Source organism: Coloeus monedula (assembly GCF_965178545.1).
Source record: "Coloeus monedula genome assembly, chromosome: 2".
Classification (NCBI taxonomy): Eukaryota; Metazoa; Chordata; class Aves; order Passeriformes; family Corvidae; genus Coloeus; species Coloeus monedula.
The window spans coordinates 41,301,663-41,322,992 of NC_138782.1; the positions used below are offsets into that span (position 1 = coordinate 41,301,663).

Sequence of the window (21,330 nt, forward strand, 5' to 3'; positions counted from 1 at the left end):
GTTTTCATTTTACCTGTACTAAAAAAAAAAAAAAGAATGGGTAACAGCAGGAATGCAGCTATTCTAAGAAAGGGAGACATAAAATGTAAACATAACGCAACAAAGAAGCAAATGAAGAAATTCTCCTTTTCCTTTATTAGAAATAAGGGAAACAGATTGTGCTCATCTTGCTTAGGGCCAAGAGTCTCATTGTATGGAATTCAGCCAGGCTCCAGCACACAGCTTACTATGGAGTTTTGCTGTGTTAAAAGGCAAACCAGATGGGATATTTGCTTCCAACAAGATAATTCTAATGGAAATTGTTAGAAGTACTGTAAAAGAAACTTCTCAGCTGCATCTGCTATTTTACTGTGTATAATAAGGGCAGGCAGAATGAAAAGTAGACTATGAAAACAGACCACAAAAATTTAAAAATTCAAAACGTTAATCATTAACCAAGTTTCAAATTTATGTGCCTCAGAACACCAACTGCTTACATAATGCACACACAAGGCTAAAGCCAAATCTCAAACAGCAGCAGAGTTAGTATGAATAAATATCTTAAGATTATGTGAAGTAAGTAAACAATAATAAACTTGAAGGTTAGCCTGTGGTTTTATACAGCTTGAAGAAAAAATATGAAGCATGTCAACAGACCAATACAGCAGGGCCTTGTGAGACCTAACAGACACAGAAGTTTTGTTCAGGACCACTAAGATACCACCTCCTGTCCTTAAAAGACCCCGTATTTTCCAGATGAGCTACAAAAGACAAAGAAGGTAGATGAAGTATAGTTCTACAGTTACTGTTTTTGATGACTTCTTGTACATCTGACTAAGAATCTTTGAAGTATTGTGCCCTAACTGCGCTAGAGCAAAATGAAAGGTTTTTGGTTTTGGTTTTTTTTGTTGTTGTTGTTGTTGTTGTTGCAGCAATATCTTAGACTGTAGCCCTGAACTGTTCCTGGCAGTAAACAGATTTTTTCAACATAAGCTACACCCATTTCATCACAACAAGAAATTCGCTCTTAAAGAAAGATAACAGGCAATAAAGGCAATATTTTGTAAACAAAGCAGCTTAGACCCATACTGAGCCCATTACTTTTGAGAAGTAGGGTCAGTCATAGAGAGACAAGCTCATGCTTCTATTATCCCAATCCAGCTTGCCAAGTAGAGGTACCTACCACTAAAAATTTACTGTTAAAATGGGCAATATATGTTTTCTTTTTTTAAAATCTTGCTTTCACACTGCTCTAAGCTCCCTTTTCTCCTTCAGGAACTGGTCTATACCAGACTTAAGACATTCTATTCAGGCTTTGACGTTGTCCTACCATGTTTCTTCAATCAGCCAGAAAGCAGATTGGAATGAAATTGATATGATTGGATAAAGGAAAATCAAATTTTTTCAACATTTAGCTTCAGTAATCTCATTATGAAGCTTTTAGTAATAGTGTAAGTACTTTGAAGTTCTGAACATATGTTTCCACTGAGAGTATTCCACAGAGGACACTGTATCAGAAAAGGGAAAAAAATGTAAACATAAACATACCAAAAATATTTCAGCTCATCAAAAGAAATTAAAATTGAAAGGACAACCATATGCCAGAGATGTAATACGATGTCAAATATGAACCACTTTTGTTTCCATTATGTACAGTCCTTTAATACCAATGAAGAAAATGGAAAATGATTTTTCCATGACATCAAAACACATTTCCAAATGTTACTGGATTGGCATATTTTAAAAAAAAAAAAAAAAAAAAAGAAAATACACATGTAAAATTATTATGACAAAAAGCAGCTGAACACTGTTCTGTGAACTTTGAAGGTCTAAATGTTTCCACTGAGGGAAAGGGTATCTTAGAGAAATAGCTCACACAATGGGCCTAAAAAAGCCCAGGCATCTCAGTTTCTTGTGACTCTTACTCTTCTGAATTTAGCTAAATATCCTTAGCTCTATAGACTAAAAGTTATTAAATCTGATGTATTAGATCTAACACAAGACAGTTCTATGGGCTAAATTTACTAAAAACAAAACAAAGCAAAAAAGAATCAATGAACTAAGGGAGGAAATTCACCACTGAGCAAGAAATTTAGAAATGCTAAACAAAAGATACAGAAAACAGCAGCACAGACCGGAAGACACTGGAAATTAAAAAGAAACAAACAAATAAAACCCAAACAAATAAAAGTAAGTAGAGGAAATACATCATAATATAGAAAAGCTTTACACTTTTAACAAAACAACACTCACATCGATCATCATAACAGTGGTGAACAAAGCAAGCACATTTTTGTTACTGGAAGTCAACTTTGCTTTTTCTGTTTGTTCACAGACAGACAAGTCACAAATAATTTACAAATGTAAATAAATTTGCTTCAGTGCCCTTCTATATCAAGAGTAAGCTTAGTGCATAAGCCTACTCTCACATAGTACACAAAAATACCCCCCAACAGATAAACTAAAGCAAAGGAGGATGTCCAACTTTTGTGGCAACAAATGCATTGTTCATACCACCTTCACAAATAACACAGCACAACCAACAGCTTTTGATGGCAACTGCTCTCTAAAAAGCTGTGCTTTCATTTCCTACACATTAATATATTATAACCTTGCTGTCCTTTAAAGTGCCATGGAATGACAAGCTCTTTCCTCAATTAGGATCTTCATTCATCTTTATCAGCTTCTGAAATTCTTAAACAATAAATCAACTTGTTAATCCTTTTCTTTTTTCTTTTCTCAGCCAAGAGGTATGGGCATAGAGCTTAGAGGTAAAAACAAACTGTGTCCCCAAATCATAAGGGAATGCCAAAAGAAGTATAAACCCCATGGAGTAAAACAAAACACCAACAATATTTTTTGTTGTTTTTCTTACTAATAGATCTATGCTGTAGGGACAAATAATGTGTAACAAAAGAACTTTTGACATATTCAGAAAATAATCACACAATCCCATAGATCAGATTTCCAAAGTCAGGGTTAAAAATGGAAGACATTAATGGCAAGGCACTTGTTGAAAATGTTCATTTGGTAACCACCTTCCTTTCATCATTTCAACTTAGCTCAAATCAGCCAAGGATAGAAAATCAAGTCTTCCTCAACAATCCCAACAGGAATACAGCCAAGAGGTATGGGTTAAAAACTGCAGGATTCAGATAATTTATTTTGGACATGTTTCATGGGCAATGACCTATCATTCTTTTTAAATGTGTGTATGTCATTATTTTCCCTCTTCCAAAGGTAAATGGAGAAGAAAATAGTGACATATAATATTATAAATTCAGAGGTCATCAGAGGGGATGAAAGCTTCAAAATAGTTTTAGAGTCAGTTTTAAAATTTCCATCATTGAAATTGCTAGCATGAATAGAGGTGTTATATTCTGCAGACAGCCTCAAATAGTTCTGAAGTCCAAGAGTGAGCTTTTGCCATCAAAAAAAACCAAAAAACAAAACAAACAAAAAAAAACCAAAACAAAAAACAAACAAACAAAAAAAAACCAAAAAAAAACCAAACCCACTTAGAAATAAAAAAACAGGAAAACAGTTAACAGAGTTAATTTCTCTGAAGCACATAATTTATTACGCCACTGTATGGAGAAGAAATCGCTGAAGATTTTGTGGCTTATCCATCATAGGCATGTAGCCACTGTAAAAGGACACTACATAAAGCTACCATGCACTTAATGCATCATAATTGTGACAAGTTATTTATGCAATGTTTTGGCTGAATTTATGAGAAATCATTAATAAGACTGCCTTGTTCAAGAAAAGATGCATGTTTACCAGCACAAATACCAGCTACCACTGTACAAATTGCTCAAGGGCATGAAATAAAAGGCAGTTTCATGATTAATTGTTTATTAATTTCTACCCTTAAGATCACTAACATCAAATTTAATATTTGAGTGATGGCTGGAGAGCTTAAATGCGTTTTTGTCTCTTGCCATTTTAACAGAGAATTTGTAATAACATGGCAAATATTTCAGTTATTTCCACATGCCTCAAAGAACAACTTTGACATTACAATTTTTCCTGGGTCAAGCTTTAACAATACTAATATAGACATGAACATGCTGATTCAGAAAAGTGATGTAACACAAGAGTTACTGCTTAAAAGCCTGTTTAGTACAATCTGGCAGGCTTCAGTCTGCTTCAAAAAGTGCACAATAATGAACTAATTCTTTCCCTATCTTGTCCAGCCTCAAGAATAAACCAAGCAGAAGGGTACTGATGCATTTTTCTACATCAGATAAACCTGATGGATTTTTATCCTTATTTTGTAAGATCATCCATCTTTCCACTCCTTTAGCACTGATCAAAACACAGAGAGGGAGAGGCCTGAAGTACAACATTTGGAAACTGAAAAATTATAAAAATATTATAATTTTAAAAGATGTAATTTACCATATTAAAATTTAGTTATTTAATGATTAAAAGTCCTCATAAAGTACAAACATTTGAAAGATGCCCCATCCACACTGTAGTTCAGAAGGAAAAAATCAGGTATTGTGTGGGGATACAAAAATGCTGATAGCAAGGAATTTCCCTGCTTCTTCTAAACCGTGGGATACTTTTCTCTCTCATGGAAGATAAAGCAGAAGTTCTGTAAACTAAGAACACCTGCGACCTTGTAGAACTATGTTTATGGTACAGTAGAAAAATATTTTGACAATGGATGTTTTAGGATTTTAGCCAATCACCCCCAAGGGGTGGCTGATCCTTTGTCCAATTAGACTATGAAGAAAAAGTCTATAGAAGAGTTTGTAAAATAATTAAATAAATCAATCTTGCTGCACAATTCCTGCCTGCTGGATCTTCTCTCTTCCTCCCTACGGCTGTGGGACACGGTAATATTTTACGGCATTAATAACTGTGAAATAACTGACAATTATATAACTAAAGCTTGCCAACTAATTATCTCCAAACCAAGCTTTGTAGTGGCATTCTGTGAATTCTGGCTATATAGCTGCACATTTCTTACATTACCTTTTTCTTCTTTTAATGGAAAACTTCATGCACCACTGGCTGCATTTTGTGTTAGAAGTTGATTTTGAGTCCAACAATACTGATACACAGTACATAGCAACAACAACAATTGACTGAAAATAATTAATTTATCTGTTTTACACAAACCTGTCTGGCAAAGCAACAAACTTCCCACTAATGGTTTTATTCTCCCTTGGGCTTCTTCTAAATATAGTAACTTAGAAATAGAACTTGCCCCATTCTCAGTATCATTTGCTTCTGTGGCCTGACCATTTACACAACTGAGAGTTCCATGATACAGGGTGTGGCAGCCCAACTAACTTATTTCAGTAAATGGGGATATATGTGTTTCCAATTAAGAAAACTACTCCACTTCTCAAGGCAATGTCATCACAACAGAACCAAATAATGTCTTCAGCTTTAAATGTATCTACAAAAGACACCCACTGCTTTGGCAAGGACTCTTAAAGAGCAGCATTTGCTGTTACGATTTCCAAAATATTTTTTTTTTCAATTTCCATATTTTGTTAGCAAAGGCCTTTTCCTAATCATTTCTGGGAATAAGTGGAATTTGAAATTCTTAACTTTATTCCCATCTCACAGATATGCTGGACCAAAGATTTTGGCAATGGATACTGTATTTACACATGACATGTAAGTAAGCATGGGCAGTAATTTCAAGAAACTGCCAGATCAATTTTCTGTAGGGGTCTATTTGAAAAACTCAAAACACTGAATCAGAACATCCTTAGCCCCTGCTTAGTCTCCAGTGTCTTGATATTATAATAGTTATTTTGCAGCCTTAAAAAAAAATCAACCAAAAATACCAAAAAAGCAAAAATTCCCACCCCATTTTCTTCCCCCTTGCTACTTGTCTTTCAAAAAGAAATACAAACAAAAGGTCTTCTCATCTCCCTTAAAGGAAACAACAAAATCCAGAATGCTTATGTATATCTAGCAAAACTCAGTTGTCTTTCGAAAATATCCTACTTTAAATGATACTAACCTTATAAAACCTTGCTGATGGAATCATAACAAAGCATTTTGTAGGAAAAAATCATTAAAATATAATTCCAGTAAAACAAAGTGTTTCATGATGCAATTCTGTACACGCAGTACAATACAGCTACCCTAGCAGAAAGGAAGAAGGCTCAAAACAAACTTAACAAAACAGGTCACATATTTGAAATGCAAGTAGGCCTTGATATTCTGAGGTTTAGGTTTTGTTTAATCAAACTAACCATCAGAAAGATTATTCCACATGCTCATGAACTACAATTTGAACTATTATTCCAGTATTGTAGTGGAACTATCCATAGCACTAGAACACCAATATGACAACAAAATATAAAACAACCAAAATTGCAGCAAGAGATCAAAATATCTAAGTAGAAAATTCCTAAACTACTTTTCTTTTGGTTACTACAGTAGTACTATTATCATATATAGCACCATATATATAAATACATTCAGGTAAATTCAGAAAGGGTTTATTCTTGTTTTGCTTCCTCAAGGTTATTTTCATACCAATGAGAAACATTTATGCAGAAAGTAGATTACCAACACATTGAAAAAGGGTGCAACATGGAGGAGTGATCGGTCATCCAGATAGCTAAAACTTTCACCCAGGCTCCCATTCTGCCTTAACTTGATTACTGTTGGATGAATCATATTTCACTGTCAAAGCCCTTCGCAACCTGTCGCTACTACCACCTTCATCTCTCATTCACCACAGAAATGCTGAACTGCCACTGTTAACTATATAGAGCCCATCTTCTACATTTATAAAACAGTTTGGGGCCTTCTCCTGTGTTTTTTGCTCTTTGAGAGATATTTTCTGAAAACTTTCACAAAGCTGTCCCAGTATGTTCCTTCAAAATCAGTTTGGTTGGTCTTTCTGTCCCCCAGAGCAGGGTTCAAGAATGTGGCACTATTGCCAGGGCTGTTGACTAGGAAATAGTTCAGCCAATCCAAAGGCAGGTTGTCACTTCCACTGAGCCAACACCAGTTTTCAGCTGATGCAATGGTAAGCAAATAAATAAAATGAAGAATAAACTCTAAGAACCCATCACAAAAAAACCCCCCAAAACTCCCATGCCCCTAAGTAAGCAGAGGTTTTGACAACCCACACCACTTAACTAGCTCTGTCTAGATTCAAATTACGATTTAAGGAACCTGAATGTGCACAAGTCTGTAAGACCTGGTCTGTGAGAAATAAAGAAGAGAAAAAAGAAAGAAGATAGAAAATCAAAAGCCAGTTAAAGGAATTATCATATGTTGCACAATTATATTGTAGAATTAACTTATGAGGACATAAGGCATTTCTAGAGATATGAAACAGAAACATTTTGGAAAATATACCATATGTTTCATAGGAAAATTTCTTTTAATACTCAGGTAAAAAAAAAAATGGGTAGATGACACAAATTCTCACCCCTCCCCTCCTGCCCCCAATTTTGCTACGGCACTCCCAGCTCGCAAGTGTTTAGAGGAGACTTTTCAGAAAGTCTCAAAGCAGGAAATTGGACTAGGTCTCCACATCACAAACTTTGAAGATAATTACTTTATTTTTGGGGGATGGGGAGGGTGTCATACTGATTTTGGCTGGGATAGAGTTAATACTACTTAGAACCTCACACAATGCTGCACTTGAATTTACTATGAGAATAAGGTTGGTATCACTCTGTTGTTTCAGTTATGGCTAAATAGTGCTTAGCCCAAGTCAAGGACTTTTCAGTTTCCCATGCTCTGTCAGTGAGGAGGTGCATAAGAAACTGGGAGAGAGTGTGGCCAGGATACAGCTGACTCGAACTGGCCACAGGGATATTCCATACCACAGATCATGCCCAGTAGATAAACTGGTGGCAGCTGGCCTGGAGGATGGACTGGGTTTTGGTCAGTGAGAAATTTTACTGTGCATCCCTTGTTTCTCTTGGGTTTTATTCCTCTCTCTCCTTTCCATTACAATTATCACCATCATTAGCATTATCACTATTATTATTACTCTGCTTCAATTATTAAAAACTGTTCTTATTTTGCCCCCAGTTCTCCTCCCCGTCCTGCTGCTAGGCAGGGGAGAGAGTGAGCCAGTGGCTGTGTGGTACTTAGTTTGCCAGCTGGGGTTAAACCAGGGCAGGTTGCAGCTCATGTAAAGCTATGTTTTTAAATTTGCAGCTAATTGGTATGCACATTTCATAATCAATATTCACAAACATTTCCGTCTGCCACAGTGAAAATAAAATTATCATTCCTCAGTCATATAGCATTTATATTCATGAGCAGCAAGTAAATATTTAGATTTCAGTGTGAGGGCTAGAGGCATCAGCTCTGTAACCACATGGGCAGTCCCTTAGGTAAACTCAACTTGCTTTCCTGAAGCATTCAAAAACAAACACACACTGCAGTTCTGCAAGCACATGTATTTTCTATACTACAGTAATACATTAGATCAGCAGATGACATTGCAAAATAAAAACAGTGGAATACCTGACCCTCTGTGCTTTCCTTAAGCCAAGCCTTCCATTTCTCTACTACGTAACAAAAAAGCAGCCCAAATGACAAGAAAGTCCTGTAAGAAAAATTCCACAACTAGGAAGAGATCATTTGCATTAATATATATACAGACTGAAAATACTGGGGAACTGTTTGTAACTTTCTTCTTAGCTTTAGGAAAGCTGAAAGAACATTAGCCATACACCTGCAATCATATACTGCTAAGGAAAAAAGACTATCTAGCTGAAAAACCCATAGCATTCTTGGAAACTTTTGAGACGTTCAACTTAAAAATAAATATTTTTACAAAAAAATGCATGGCTTTCAACTTGATCAGATCTCAGGTAGGCAGCAACTGTGACACCAACACTGGTCATGAAACAGCAAACCTAAGGACAGCAAAGAGTTGTTAAAATGCATGTGCATCCACTACACTTTATAGATTTTACTTTAAATAATTCTCAAAATTGAGAAAGTCAAAGCAAGATGAAATGCGTAATGTGGAGGCTATAAAACGGATCCTGTAACTTTGAACTCCCCAGGTATGGATTAATCTTACAAGAGAAGCCACTGCTGAAACAACCGAGTCACACGTCACACCAGCACTGGGTGGGTACAGAAAGCAGCTCAAGGACCAAAGGGTCACACTCCCAACACCATCAGGTGTTCTAAGTTGCTTCTTTTCCAGGTCACCACTAGACACCACGCCATACCAATAACACGTATATATATATGCCGGCAAGGGCAAAAAAGTTTGCAGATCACACAAACCTTGCCCAGCAGCAATTACAAACGATATATTGAGAAGGAATAAAAAGTAATTTTAAAATGACCTCAGTCACAAGACCTGGCCAGATTTTTTTTATCCCACGGGGGTAAAGCAGAAGGGCAGTGACCCCTCTCAGCACTTTGGCCCCCGCGAGCCCTGCACGGCCCCGACGCGCTTTAACCAGAGGGCGCAGACCGAGAGCAACGTCCCCGCCGCGGGGTCCGAGCCGCCCCCCGAGGCACCGGGGGAGGCGGGCAGGGCCGAGGGTAAACGAAGGGAGCCACACCAGCCTCCGCTAACCCCCAGGGCCGCAAACAAGACAGCAGCCCCGGCGGCACCAGCAAGGAAGGGGCGGGCAGAAGAGGGGCGGGGAAGGAAGGGCGGAGCCGCATCCGGGCTCGCCCCGCTCCCTGACGCGCTCACTCACCGATCATGGCGGCGGCGGCGGCGGCGGCGGCGAGGGGCGAGGCGTGCGCGTGCACGTGCACGCGCTCGCACGTGCCGGCCGCGCCTGCCGCCCGAGCGATCCCCCTGCAGCCGCCCTGAGGCGTCGCGCGACTGCGGGCGGGGGTGGGCCGGCACATGCGCCTCAGCGAGGGAGGCGGAGGCGCGTGTTGGGCCCTCTGGGTAGCGTAGTTCCTGGCCAGCTCACACCCGCCTCCCCCCTATCACGTCATCGCCTCACATTTCTCCCCCGCCCTCGCTAATGACTTTCTCGTTAATTGCTGTCCGCCGCCCCGGTGTTCGGAGCGCCGGGTGTAGGTACAGCTGTGCGGGGCCGGGCGGTGCAGACGGGGCTCCCTGTGATTCCCCTCCCTCTTCCCCGGCGGGTTGTTGACGCGTTGCCTAGCGACGGTCGTGTGGCGGCAGGTGCCCAACGGACCCCGAGAGGGACCCGCAGGGCCGGACCCGGCGGGGGGACAGTGGCGGGCGGGGGGCAGAAGCCCCCGGAGGACAAGGACATCAGGTGGTGATGAAGGGCTGGACACGGCGGAGTGGGGGGGACGAGCTGGGCTGATGCAGAAGGGGTGTCTGGGGTTAGGGGCGGGGGGCAGGCAGGGCGCGGGACGGGTGTGTGGGGCTGTCGCTGGTTGTGGAGGGAGCAGGGTTGCTTGCTCTGACTCGCTGGGCACGGGACGCTGATGTTCGCTTGTTTTTTCCAGTCCGTAATTTGCATCTGGTCCGTCGCGGGCGCCGGTGGGGAGATGGTAGTGGAGGAGGGGGGCCCGGGCCCCTCAAAGCCCGCATGTGACAGGTGCTCCCGGCAGCGGGAGAAGAAGGACAAGCAGCAGGACAAGCAACAGGCCTGCGAGGGATTCACTATTAGAGCCATGATGAAAAACAGCGTGGTACGTTTGCTGCTAGCATAGGGGTGATACAAATTAACTCAACGTGTCCAGGAAGCAAGTTAGAGTTGTGGGTAAAGCATGTCAGGAAGGTGTGCAAGTTGCTAATACCTTATCTGGAGTTTGCTGGTTGCTGAAATTACTTCCAGACTTTGCAGAAGTATTATCACAAGGTGACTCTCTCTGTGCCTGTGGAAGTCATGATGCTTCAATTACCAAGTGCTTTGCTTTGGTGCCACAATTTTTCTGTGTGGTTTTATATTGGCACTGCACATCCTATTAGACTGCCAGCCTGTGGAATTGTGTATGAGGCTTACTGCCTCCCACTTAGCAAAATGCTGTCAAGTGGTAGTGCAGTATTTCTCAAAAATTTTCTTACACTGATACAGTGTATGAATTTGATGTGAATGTCAAATAGGATGGCAGAGATCTGGTAAATAGATTAGTTTTTAAAACAAGCTTGGAAAATAATGAAAAGCTTCCACACCATCTAGGAGAATACTAAACTGGAAACAAACAGTAGTTCTTCAACTTGTAGTTCAAAGACAGAGAAATTGATCCAGCAAGCTTTTAAGTTATAGTTGCAATTTCTAATGAACTTGAAGTATTATATAATGGTCCTTCAAATTTCTTTATACTGTTTTATTTGTCTAGCTTTATCAGAATTTAGGAATTAAAAAAGCTTCAACTAGTACAGAGTACAAATGTTCTACATGTAGCTGGATGAGGTAATATTGCCATACATCACTGCCTAAGCTCCTGAATGGTATTTTTTTTTATTTGGACACAGTTCAAGGTGTTAGCAAAGTCTTAAGTCCTCAAAGGTATTTTTAAATCTATAGACTATTCTGACAGCAGTTATGAAATACATTATTTCCCTTTTTTTTTTCTGAAGTGGTCTTCCTGGACCAGTCTCTCTGATCTTGTTATCTGCAAGAACATCCTCTTAAAAAGCCAAACAAGTCCACCTTTAAACAAATTTTAAATGGAGTAAAAGTTGTGTACTTGAAAAACTTTCTCCTAATTAGTGAAACTAAAACCTGTTTCACCTTACTTGGAAAAACACAACATGAACATGACCAAAAATCTCTTTGTTTTAAAGATTGGTTAGTTTTTATTCTAGAGATGCATGGAATAGTAGACTATAATTTTTCGGCAACCTTAAGAATTTATTTTTAAAGTATGTTTCCTGTTCTCTGGAAAATATTCAAGTAATGGATATTTGCTCATATTTGTTTACACCTACATATCTCTGTTCATAAGATCTGTAAAAGACGGTTTTGTCTAGAAGAATCAATAGTTTCAGTGGAGTTTGAGAAATACACATTCAGTTTTTAAAAAGGAGCTGTGACTTGTAAACATAACTAACTATGACTTTAATCAGAATTTAGGTTTCCTTTTAAATATTTATAGAATATTAACTTTTATGGCTGCATTTCTAACTTCCTAAACATGAACAGCACATAAATCATGTGATACTGTCACTAAGCTACTGCATACAGGTAAGTCTGCTGCCTTTGGAGCTACTCACGGGGTAACAGAAATTACTTTCCTTGGCATGGACATCTGGAAATCATCTAATCCAGCCTCCCACTTGAAGTGGGCCTATCACTAGTGCTCAGATCAGGTCAGTGATGGGTTTTCCTAGCTAAACTGTGAAAACCCCCAACATCAGAGATTGCCTGACCTCTCCCGGCAACCTGTTTTGTTTCTGCCCTGCTCAGCTGCCCACTTGCCTGCCCCCTCAGCCCCGGCAGAGGTGTTTTGACCTGATGCACACCTTCTACTCATAACTGGGTAGGAAGCAGTGAAACTCTTGGTGGTCCTGGGAGATTCGTAGTGCCAGGGCTATGTTTTGCAAAAGCTGCAATTGAGGTCAGGCAGCCACCAGAATCATTTCCAGTCAGTGTGCAAAAAAATCAGGATAGAGTAAGAAATAGTTCACTGCCACTCTGTGCAAAAGTGGGTGTTCCTTTTCTCTTTTCCAACTACTGCTTAAATGGAGCTTCAGATTTATTAAGTACTCACTTGTCAGAAGTTGACATCGTTGATGAAGTTCTCATGGAAGGCTTAGGAGTTGACTGGAGGGTTGGAAGCACAGCAGGAATATGTAGTTTAGACATCGTAATTCTTTTTGTTAACAGCATGATAAGGCATAGCGTTAAACGTGTTTGGCATCTCCAGGTCAAACATTAAGGTATTGATTAATAGTCTTTGGTGTGAGGATGCAGTTAGTCTTAAACCCTTAGTGTAGAGTCTTAACAGATTACCATTGTGCATATATGACTGTGAATATTGTAGTAAAGGTTCCAGAATTCGTTTATGTTGCTTGGGCAAAGAGTGTTTTACTAAGCTGTTTTTCATGAATGTTCCTGAATAAAGTCTGCTTTCATAGCCAGTAGTAAGTGCAGAAATTAAGTAGATACAATATTTAAGACTTTTCTCAGCTCTCGCAAAATCTAAAATTTGCTTATTGAAATACAATGCTTAAATATTCACCTAAAAATGTTCCTGAACTGAATAAAGTGTTTAAGTTATTTCAAAACTGTACATTTATATAGCAGTTTAGATTAAAAGCAAGATTTAATAAAGGTCTTCTATACTAACAAGTTACATTTACATTTTAATTGTTTTGTCCTCAAGTGGGATCAACAATGTTATGTGCCCTTACTTCAGAGGTACTGTGTGTAGAATTAGGAATACAATTAAGAGTGAATATATAGGCTGGCAAGTATAGAAGTGTCTGAACGTGAATGTGGACAGCAGGAAGATATCTCTGTTCACTTCTGATCCTCTCCAGATTATATTTTCCTATTTTCTGCAACTGCATATAAGAGAATAAAGTGTTAGCATCCCCCTTTTCTGTAATACACTAGTGGTAAAAGCACTTTTTCCATAGGATTCATATTAGTACTTAAAGGAAATAGTAGAAAGAGAATTTCTATCTGTCTCCCAACTTTTAAAAGATTACTATTACATACAAGTATTCCATGACGTCAGCCAGAAACTGCCACCAAGAACAGACCACAGGGATAGAATGAGAATGTTTACTATATGGCCTTAGAAAGGAAGGGATGCTAAAACTTGTTTCTGGATTTCTAAAACTAAAGCAGCTCTTCAACCTTAGAGAGTCTTAGCTATGTGTAGGGCACATCTTTTATCTCCTAAAGGAAGTGTAATTGCTCATAAGCAGAAAAATGGTTGTTTGTATTGCAGCTCTGGATTTTCATTTTTCTGTTCCTCATTTAGGAGTCCACGGTCTGTATGTGTTGGAATAAATTCTCCATCTTTGTACTTTAAACACTTCTTTCAAACCATTTTCAGTAATGTGTGTTGTGAAGGGCTTTCTTACTCTTTAGCATTCAAAAATAACTCATAGGAAGGTTTCATTTAAACTATACTGTGATTTATTTACATTCTGAAACTTCTGATTTCACATTATATTTATATTCATCCACCCTGTGTAACTAGGACTACTTTCGTTATTTACCTTGTAGCAGTCAAAGTTTCTGATTCGATTTTGAGGCTTTAGGAAGGAATACAAGAAAGAAGTTGTATCTTTTGATTATAACAGCTAATTTATTGGAAAAAGCAGTGCATTTTCGGGCAAGTAGATGTCAAGTTAAAGAGTGTTTTGATAAATGTATATTGAAAAGTAGCACATCTGTCTTGGAAGAACTGCTCCAGTTTAACAATAGCAATTGTGTACAATCTATGAGTGCACTTCAGTGAACACTGTGAGACAATTTAAACTGTCAGTGCTCTGGAAGGCAATCCTATCTTCTTGCTTTCTCAGGCTCTTTAGTACTGCTGCCCCTTATTGTGTCCTCATTTGTACAATGCTGGCTGATCAGAGAACTGATCCTGCTGAAAATAATGCAGCCTGTTAAAGTTCATAGTGTTGAACTGCTGTCTGTGGGACTGAGGCAAGCAAAGCTTCTGCATCAACGAGGTTCATCTGTTTTGCCTTTCTCCCTGTCCTGACTGCATGCTACCATCTCTCCTTTTGCACTGACATTGTTCTTTCTTGCAAATATAGCGTAAGTTGGATAAGCTGTAACAGCTCTAAAGTCAATATATGCAATGAGAAGGGAAGCAGGAGAATGTCAGCACCAGCTGTGAGGGTGGGAATGTATTCTCTTGGCCACATCGCGGTCTTAGTTCATTTAAAACCAGTTATGATACCAAGTTCTAGCAGGGTGATTCCACAAGCATTTACAGCAGCATAAACTTGCACCACAATTGAAAGGTGTTGTTTTCATCCCTGGACATTTATTCTTGGTGCAACATGAACTTCTGTATGGCTTTGCGGTGAACTGGACAGGAGCCCTGGTTAAAAGCAGCTCAGCATTTTTTTTTTTTAATAGCACAGACTTGACATACACTTTGGTAATACTATAAGCTCACAAAAGTTTTCAGTGCTACAGCCCTGCCTGTGTGTGCTGCCTGTTTGTACCTCCTCCTTTGTGCCAGTACACAGTCATCCCACTGGATTGATGAGGCACTTAGTTGCATTAGGTTCAAGCATGAAAAGCTTCAACGCAAGGAGGTTTTTATTTTCCCTCATAAAGTTACATTCCTTTCCAATTCCATGTTTGTATTTACTGTAATGACCTGTTTGATAGTATAATGTAAAAGCAGAATATACAGAAAAAATACTAACGCTTAAGACTGTAATTTCACCAAAAAGCTTCTATTTCTTATTATGTTTTCCAGCTATAACCTAGATGGCTTAATCATACTGCTCTTATTTTAAAATACTTCAAAGTCAGCACTTTATTTTTGTGAATGTGGTGAGAAGTTGGTATTGTTCATAGCTGCAGTGTGAGGATGAAAAAATCTGTTTCTTACCATAAGCATGAAGAAGTCATGCTGCTTCATTTATGAAAATCTGTTACACATTTGAATCTCCAGTTAATCTTCTCTTACAATTCAGTCATATGACTTAATTAATAAGTAAATTATTGGTTAGACTCTGTTTCGTGGTTTGATTAACAATTCTTGTCTTAAATCACTTCATTTGATTCATGATATTTTACACAGAAAAAGACCTTGGGAGATTTTGAGTTTCATGTCTAGAGAAGGTAAATGTAAATTGATTTTAAAACATTATGGCAGTGCTTTTTCAAAACTCCTCTACTAATTACTTTTTTATGAACTCATGAATAAAATATTCTAACTGGAGAGGATTACAGAGATAGTTGTCAAATTCTGTCCATTCTTGCAAAGGAATTAAACTATTTTAAACTTTGCAAACTGTTTAAGGTTTCATACAAGTTAAAATCCTCCAGTGGTCTGAGTACATGGGTATCTTCATCTGTTGTTTCTCTGAATGAGGGGGGCATTTTTCAGTTCTGAGATTTTCTTACTGCAAATGTAGGAATTTGGAACAAATTATTAGACAATAATTAGTAAGAATAGTCTCCAAACATGACTTTAAGCTGTCAACTTGCTGTGTAGGGAATTATCTAAAGTCAGCATTCCCTACATGCAGCTGAGTATGCCTCTGGAGCCAACCAATTGAAAATGTGAAAGAGATGAGTTAGAAAGCATCTTACCATACACCCTTCTCAGCACTAAGTCTCCAGTTTCCAAAGAAATGAACACATATGTACATATTCTTTCTTTTAACTTGGCATCTTCAATTTCATTTAAGAAAAATCTTGTACTCTGTGTAGGCTTCAGCCTTTGTCTTAGTCTTCTCCCTGCTAGTTGACTGGGAATGCTCTAGGATGCTACCCGAAGTGAGTTTAGTGAAGAGCCGTCAAGGCAGGGTTCTGGTGCTTATGTTCCAGAAGGAGAGGCTGAGGGGAGCTGTATTTCAGCCTGGAAAAGGGAAAGCTACCAGGATATCTCACGGTAATAATTCCTAACAGACCTAGTGACCCAAGAGCTGTGAGAAAGCTGTCAGGAAGAAAAAAACAGTCTGTTCTCTCTAGTGATGGGAGGACAAGAGATGTGTGTTGAGATTAGGTGTTCATGGTGAAGAGGTTTTTCACTATGAGGATAGTCAAGCAGTGCATCAGGTTTCCCAGAGCTGTGCAGTCTTCTTGGAGATTTTTCAAGACCTAAATGGAACAAAGCCCTGAGCAACCTGTTTGAAATAACCATGCTTGGAGAAAGAGATTGAATTAGATAGAGACTTCTTGGAGTAATTTTCAACTGGAATTTTCCCATGAATCTCCTTCTTCCATATTATGGTTGTTTGCAGTCATTACGTGGCTTTGCTGCTGCTAAGGTCAGACAAATTAGTGATGACTAATTTACTTTCTATTTGGACAAGGGAAAAGGCATTTGAAGGTTTTTGCTTTAATAAATTTTATGCTTTTCTGAAGATGTGGAGGGGGTAATGAATACAACTCCCTTCTGACCCTCAGGAAAACTATATAAACACCATATTGTTCCAGTTATAATGGTGAACTACATCATAAACCTAAGGTTGGCTTTCTGAATACAGTTGCATAAGCCTGCATCAGTGCTTGGGTAGCAGCAACATATGCTTATTAGATGAGATCAGCTGCAGCTAATTCTTCTAATGTGGTCTGCTGCAAGTATGCAGGGAGTGCTGCTGCCAAGTATGCAATGAATGCTTCAAGGAATTGGAGCAGCTGGCCATGTCTGCAGCTATCAGCTTCTGGATACAGTCCCTTGTCTCACAGTCTCCTCCTGTCACTGCTAAAACTTAAATAACACTGGAAGCTTTAAGTGGGTGAGAGAGACTGGAGATGTAGCACAGTGGCATGTGCACTAGGAAAAGGAGTGGGGAAACAGAAAAGGAACTGAATGTGACTCCCTAAAGCAGGGACCTAGGTAATCACTAACACAGTATGATTTTTCCTAGGGCTGTGTTCCCAGGCTTTACAGGCAGAGAGTGCTGGAGTCTGTACCATGGAAATGAAATTTTTCCTTCTTTTCATAACCAATACTTTGGGTAATGTATATATGCTTGGTCTGTGTTTAAGTGAAATTACCTAGTGAGACTTTGAAGGGGTCAGAGAGGTTTTGTTTTTTTCATGAAGTTTTCTTAACCATTTTGAAATGACAATTATTGCGAAGTCAAAAAAAAATGTAGCAAACAATACTATTGGTAAATTGATAAAATTTCTAGATAATGTCATAGAAAAACTGCTGTGAAAGACTGACTGGTTCCTCCTAGCAATAGTTGATTCTTTTGTATACTTGACATCCATATAAGTAGTTTGGCATATCTTTTCATTTTCATAGCATAGTTAAATAATTTTTGCTGGAAAATTTACTGCACTCTGATAACTTCCTTTCTTAGATAAAATACATGTCAGATAAGATGAAATTATAAATTCCTGTATGGGGTCACAATGTGTTTAAGGCTGAATTATGGAATCTTGTGTTTAATAGTTGCACGCTGATTCTGTAGATACGTTACAAATATAATGTTTCTTATAGTTGCTAATTTTGGTCTCTGATGAGTGTAAATTGAGGGGATGCCTGCAAATAAAGGAATTGCTCCTGAGAGCAATTTAATTTTAGTCAGACTTTCTGCGGAATTTCTGTTGGGCTTCTTGCCTGAAAAAAACAGGATTCTCATGTGATAAGAAAACCTGCCTTAATTATAATAGAATGGTAAACATATAATTTAGCTTTTCATACATTTGTGATGATCTCTTTTAATGTAAGATTTTTCTTTTTAAAAAATTACTCTTCACCCATATTTCTGTAAGGGGTGATGTCATGACCTTGATAGCAAGAGTAAATACTGATTTGTTTTCAGTTTCATAATAGAAGTATGTCATTAGATTGACTAGGATCCAGACTAGCTTTGTTTGGTGGGGTTTGGTTGTTGGTTGGTTGGACTTTTTGTGTAATGAAAGACTTTTAAAAAAAGTGTATACTGCAGTAAGTACAAAAATTCTGCAATATGTGACAAAGTTAGAACATAAAATACATCATAGTAATATCAGTGCAATGAAAACTCTTGAAGCAAGCATGGCATACTGCTAATTTCCTGTGTAACAACCAGTGGAGGAAGAATACATGTTTAAAGTTATGTTTGATCCCTATTTCATTGATCATAAGCATATTAATGAGAATGTTTTGCGTGGCTGGTAGGCAATACATAGTATTCTGCACAAAAACTGACAAAAATCCAGATCAAAGGGTGCAGTGTTTTCTTGCCTGTCTTATGTGCTTAAGACATCCACTGTTTTTGCCATTATCACATGAGCATTTTTAATATTTTTTGTCTCGCTCTGCATCTCATTATAATATGAAACAACTGCTTCTGCTTATGTTGTTTGGACTTACTAGATGTTCTTGAAAATATCTGTGTGTATTAGGTCTTCTAACTTTACCAGGTCTTTCTTTCTTTCAGTAATTGTTCAGATAGGATTTCTCTTCTGTTATTTCCGTGTAAGATTTTTCTTAATGACAGCCATATTATTAAGCCCATGATTTATGGAATGAAATAGTCTTTCCTGAATTTTTTTTTTTATTTAAGGAAGTGAATGAGGAAAGCCCCATGGAAGGAGAATTTCTGCAAGTGAGTGAGTGTGCAAGGGCTTGTGGGCAAGGAACATCCTGGCTAAAGAGTTAGGTTGCAAGGATCTGTGCAAGACGGGGATTGTGCAAGATCATGCATGTGGTGCATGCTCCTAAGCAAGCTCCCACTCCCGTATGCTCCACTGAGTGTGGCCACCACAGACTGCTTTTAATAACAATATTTAAGAGGTGTTCTAAAAAATCTGAAAGCTTTGGATTTAGTTTTCTTTCCTTATAAGCCTTGGTGCATAGAATTAGAGGACATCTTTTATGATCTAAGTTTTCTGTTTCAAGGCTAGTAATTGTACCCTTACTAGAAAAGACTGGTGGTCTACATTTAAATCTTTAGAAAAAAAAATTATGCCCTGACTTATTTTACTGTCCTATTGATGATGTTTTAATGTGACATTAGTGTTTTGTATTGGATATCTTCTCAGTAAAACTATTTAGGCAAAGGTGCGTGCATACTTTTACTGACATTGTAGTCAGAATTTGATAAACCTTTTTTGTTTTTCACAGAAGTTGGAAACTTACATTCTTAACTTCCCTAAGCAGGCCTATTGATCTCTCTCTTTCTGCACTCTTATCTACTGTTTGTGCTCACTTTTTCTCTGACTTTATTTACTTCTCCTCCAGATGGTGTCTTTTTCTGAATCAGTGGATTTCCCTTGCAGTGATGTTCATCAGGTGGGTGTCTGGGGGGAGGGCAGTTCTACAAGGCAAGAAAACTTTTAGAGAATGTGAAGCTTATACCCAGACCTTATTAGAATACCCTATATAATAATTTTTACTGTAAAAAAAATCTCAAAGGAATGAGCTTATTATAATTTTAAATTGCAGTTTTGTAAGGCATGACTGGGAAATATTTTTTGCAGGAAGTATATGTGTATTAGCTGGGTTTTTTTTTTTACTTTTTATACAGTGTTTTGCTAGCTATCTCATGCCCTTCTAATTTGTGTGACCTTCATTTAATTCATCAGGTTTTATATTAATAGTTAAAGGTCACAGGAAAAATTACTACAACTTGATTTTATCTCCTGTGTAATGCAGTCTGTCAAATTCAGAAGTCATTTCTGTGTATGATGTGTAACTTCTGGTTGAGCTAGGAGATACGTTGGCTTTTTTAGAAAATAATGCAACCCAAAGGTAATGGTGGTGTCAGAGTCTGTTTTATCTCTAAATTATGCCACTGCTTAACCAATGCAATGCTGTTAGAAATTTGCAGTCCATCCCTATATGAAATTATTACAAATTAGTCAAATTTCACTGTGCAAATATTTTAGAATGAGACAACTACTTACAGAGGGATACAATCTTTAAAAATCCACAAAAGTAAAGTTTTAGCATGCTTCTGCCTTCTGCTTAAAATCTGTTTAAGTCATTACTATTTTATGAGCTTCTAGTATGCCTTTGGGCATGTTCAAGATGTATTACAGTATTATTATTCAAGACAACAATCAAGTTTTAATATTTTATTTGATAGCTTCTGAAGGCTTTCGGTCATCCAAGTGTTCATCTAGTATGAAGAATTCAGACAGTGCACTAAAATTGTGTAACATCCATCACTTTAATTTTAAAAAGTAAAATAAGTTCCAATGCATCAATAGGAAATCAGTGAGTTATGCATTTAAGATTGCAGGTGATTTCACAAACTCTTCTGTCTGCTGTTATCTGACGAAGGAATCTTTATAACAGAAATGTTAACTGAGTGCCAGCCATTGACAGTACTGTGCCTGTCAATAGGATACAATGTTCAGACCTTTGGGTGTAAATTCTATTGAAGAAATTACTGGGTTTTAACACATTTGTTTTTGTTTGGATTGCCATTTTTTCTTTTCCCTGACATCAGATAGGATTGAAATATTTTTCAGCTTAAGTGAGAAAACAAATGACCCTTTACTAGCAATAGAACAATTCTTCCTCTGTTGTACAGTGTTCCATTAGACTGTAATAACAAAGTGTGTATTGGGTGAAAATATTAAAATATATTTGCAGAGGTAATTAAAAATTGCCATTAACCAGTCAGTTGACTCTATATTTTTTCCCCCCATTTGATATTCATTTAATTGTTCTTTATTGGGTCATCGTTTGGTAGGATTTAGGTGATTATTCTCCTTATTTTATCCTATTAATTATTTTGCTTCCGGCAAGTGGAACACTTTGAACTCTTGTTCTTTTATAACATTAAATATTCTTCAGTTTTATTAGTTTTAAGTTAATGTATTTTAAGATTTATTAAAAAAA

General features: G+C 38.0%; 2 protein-coding genes across 3 annotated transcripts in view; one reads left to right on the plus strand and one right to left on the minus strand.

Annotated features, from left to right (window-relative positions):
• Nucleotides 1–9,753, minus strand: part of PRKN (parkin RBR E3 ubiquitin protein ligase) — a 699,935-nt gene extending 690,182 nt beyond the window's left edge. For both annotated transcript variants that reach the window (XM_082276720.1, XM_082276719.1), the window contains exon 1: nucleotides 9,654–9,753. In XM_082276720.1, the coding sequence (XP_082132846.1) occupies nucleotides 9,654–9,660 (7 nt within the window). In that variant the 5' untranslated portion in view covers nucleotides 9,661–9,753. The remainder of the gene's footprint in view (nucleotides 1–9,653) is intronic.
• A 179-nt stretch (nucleotides 9,754–9,932) lies between these two features.
• PACRG (parkin coregulated) overlaps nucleotides 9,933–21,330 on the plus strand; it is a gene marked incomplete at both ends in the record, with an annotated part of 215,140 nt that continues 203,742 nt past the window's right edge. Inside the window, 3 exon segments of the mRNA XM_082299625.1 lie at nucleotides 9,933–9,962; nucleotides 9,964–9,984; nucleotides 10,390–10,575. Of these exon segments, the coding sequence (XP_082155751.1) occupies nucleotides 9,933–9,962; nucleotides 9,964–9,984; nucleotides 10,390–10,575 (237 nt within the window).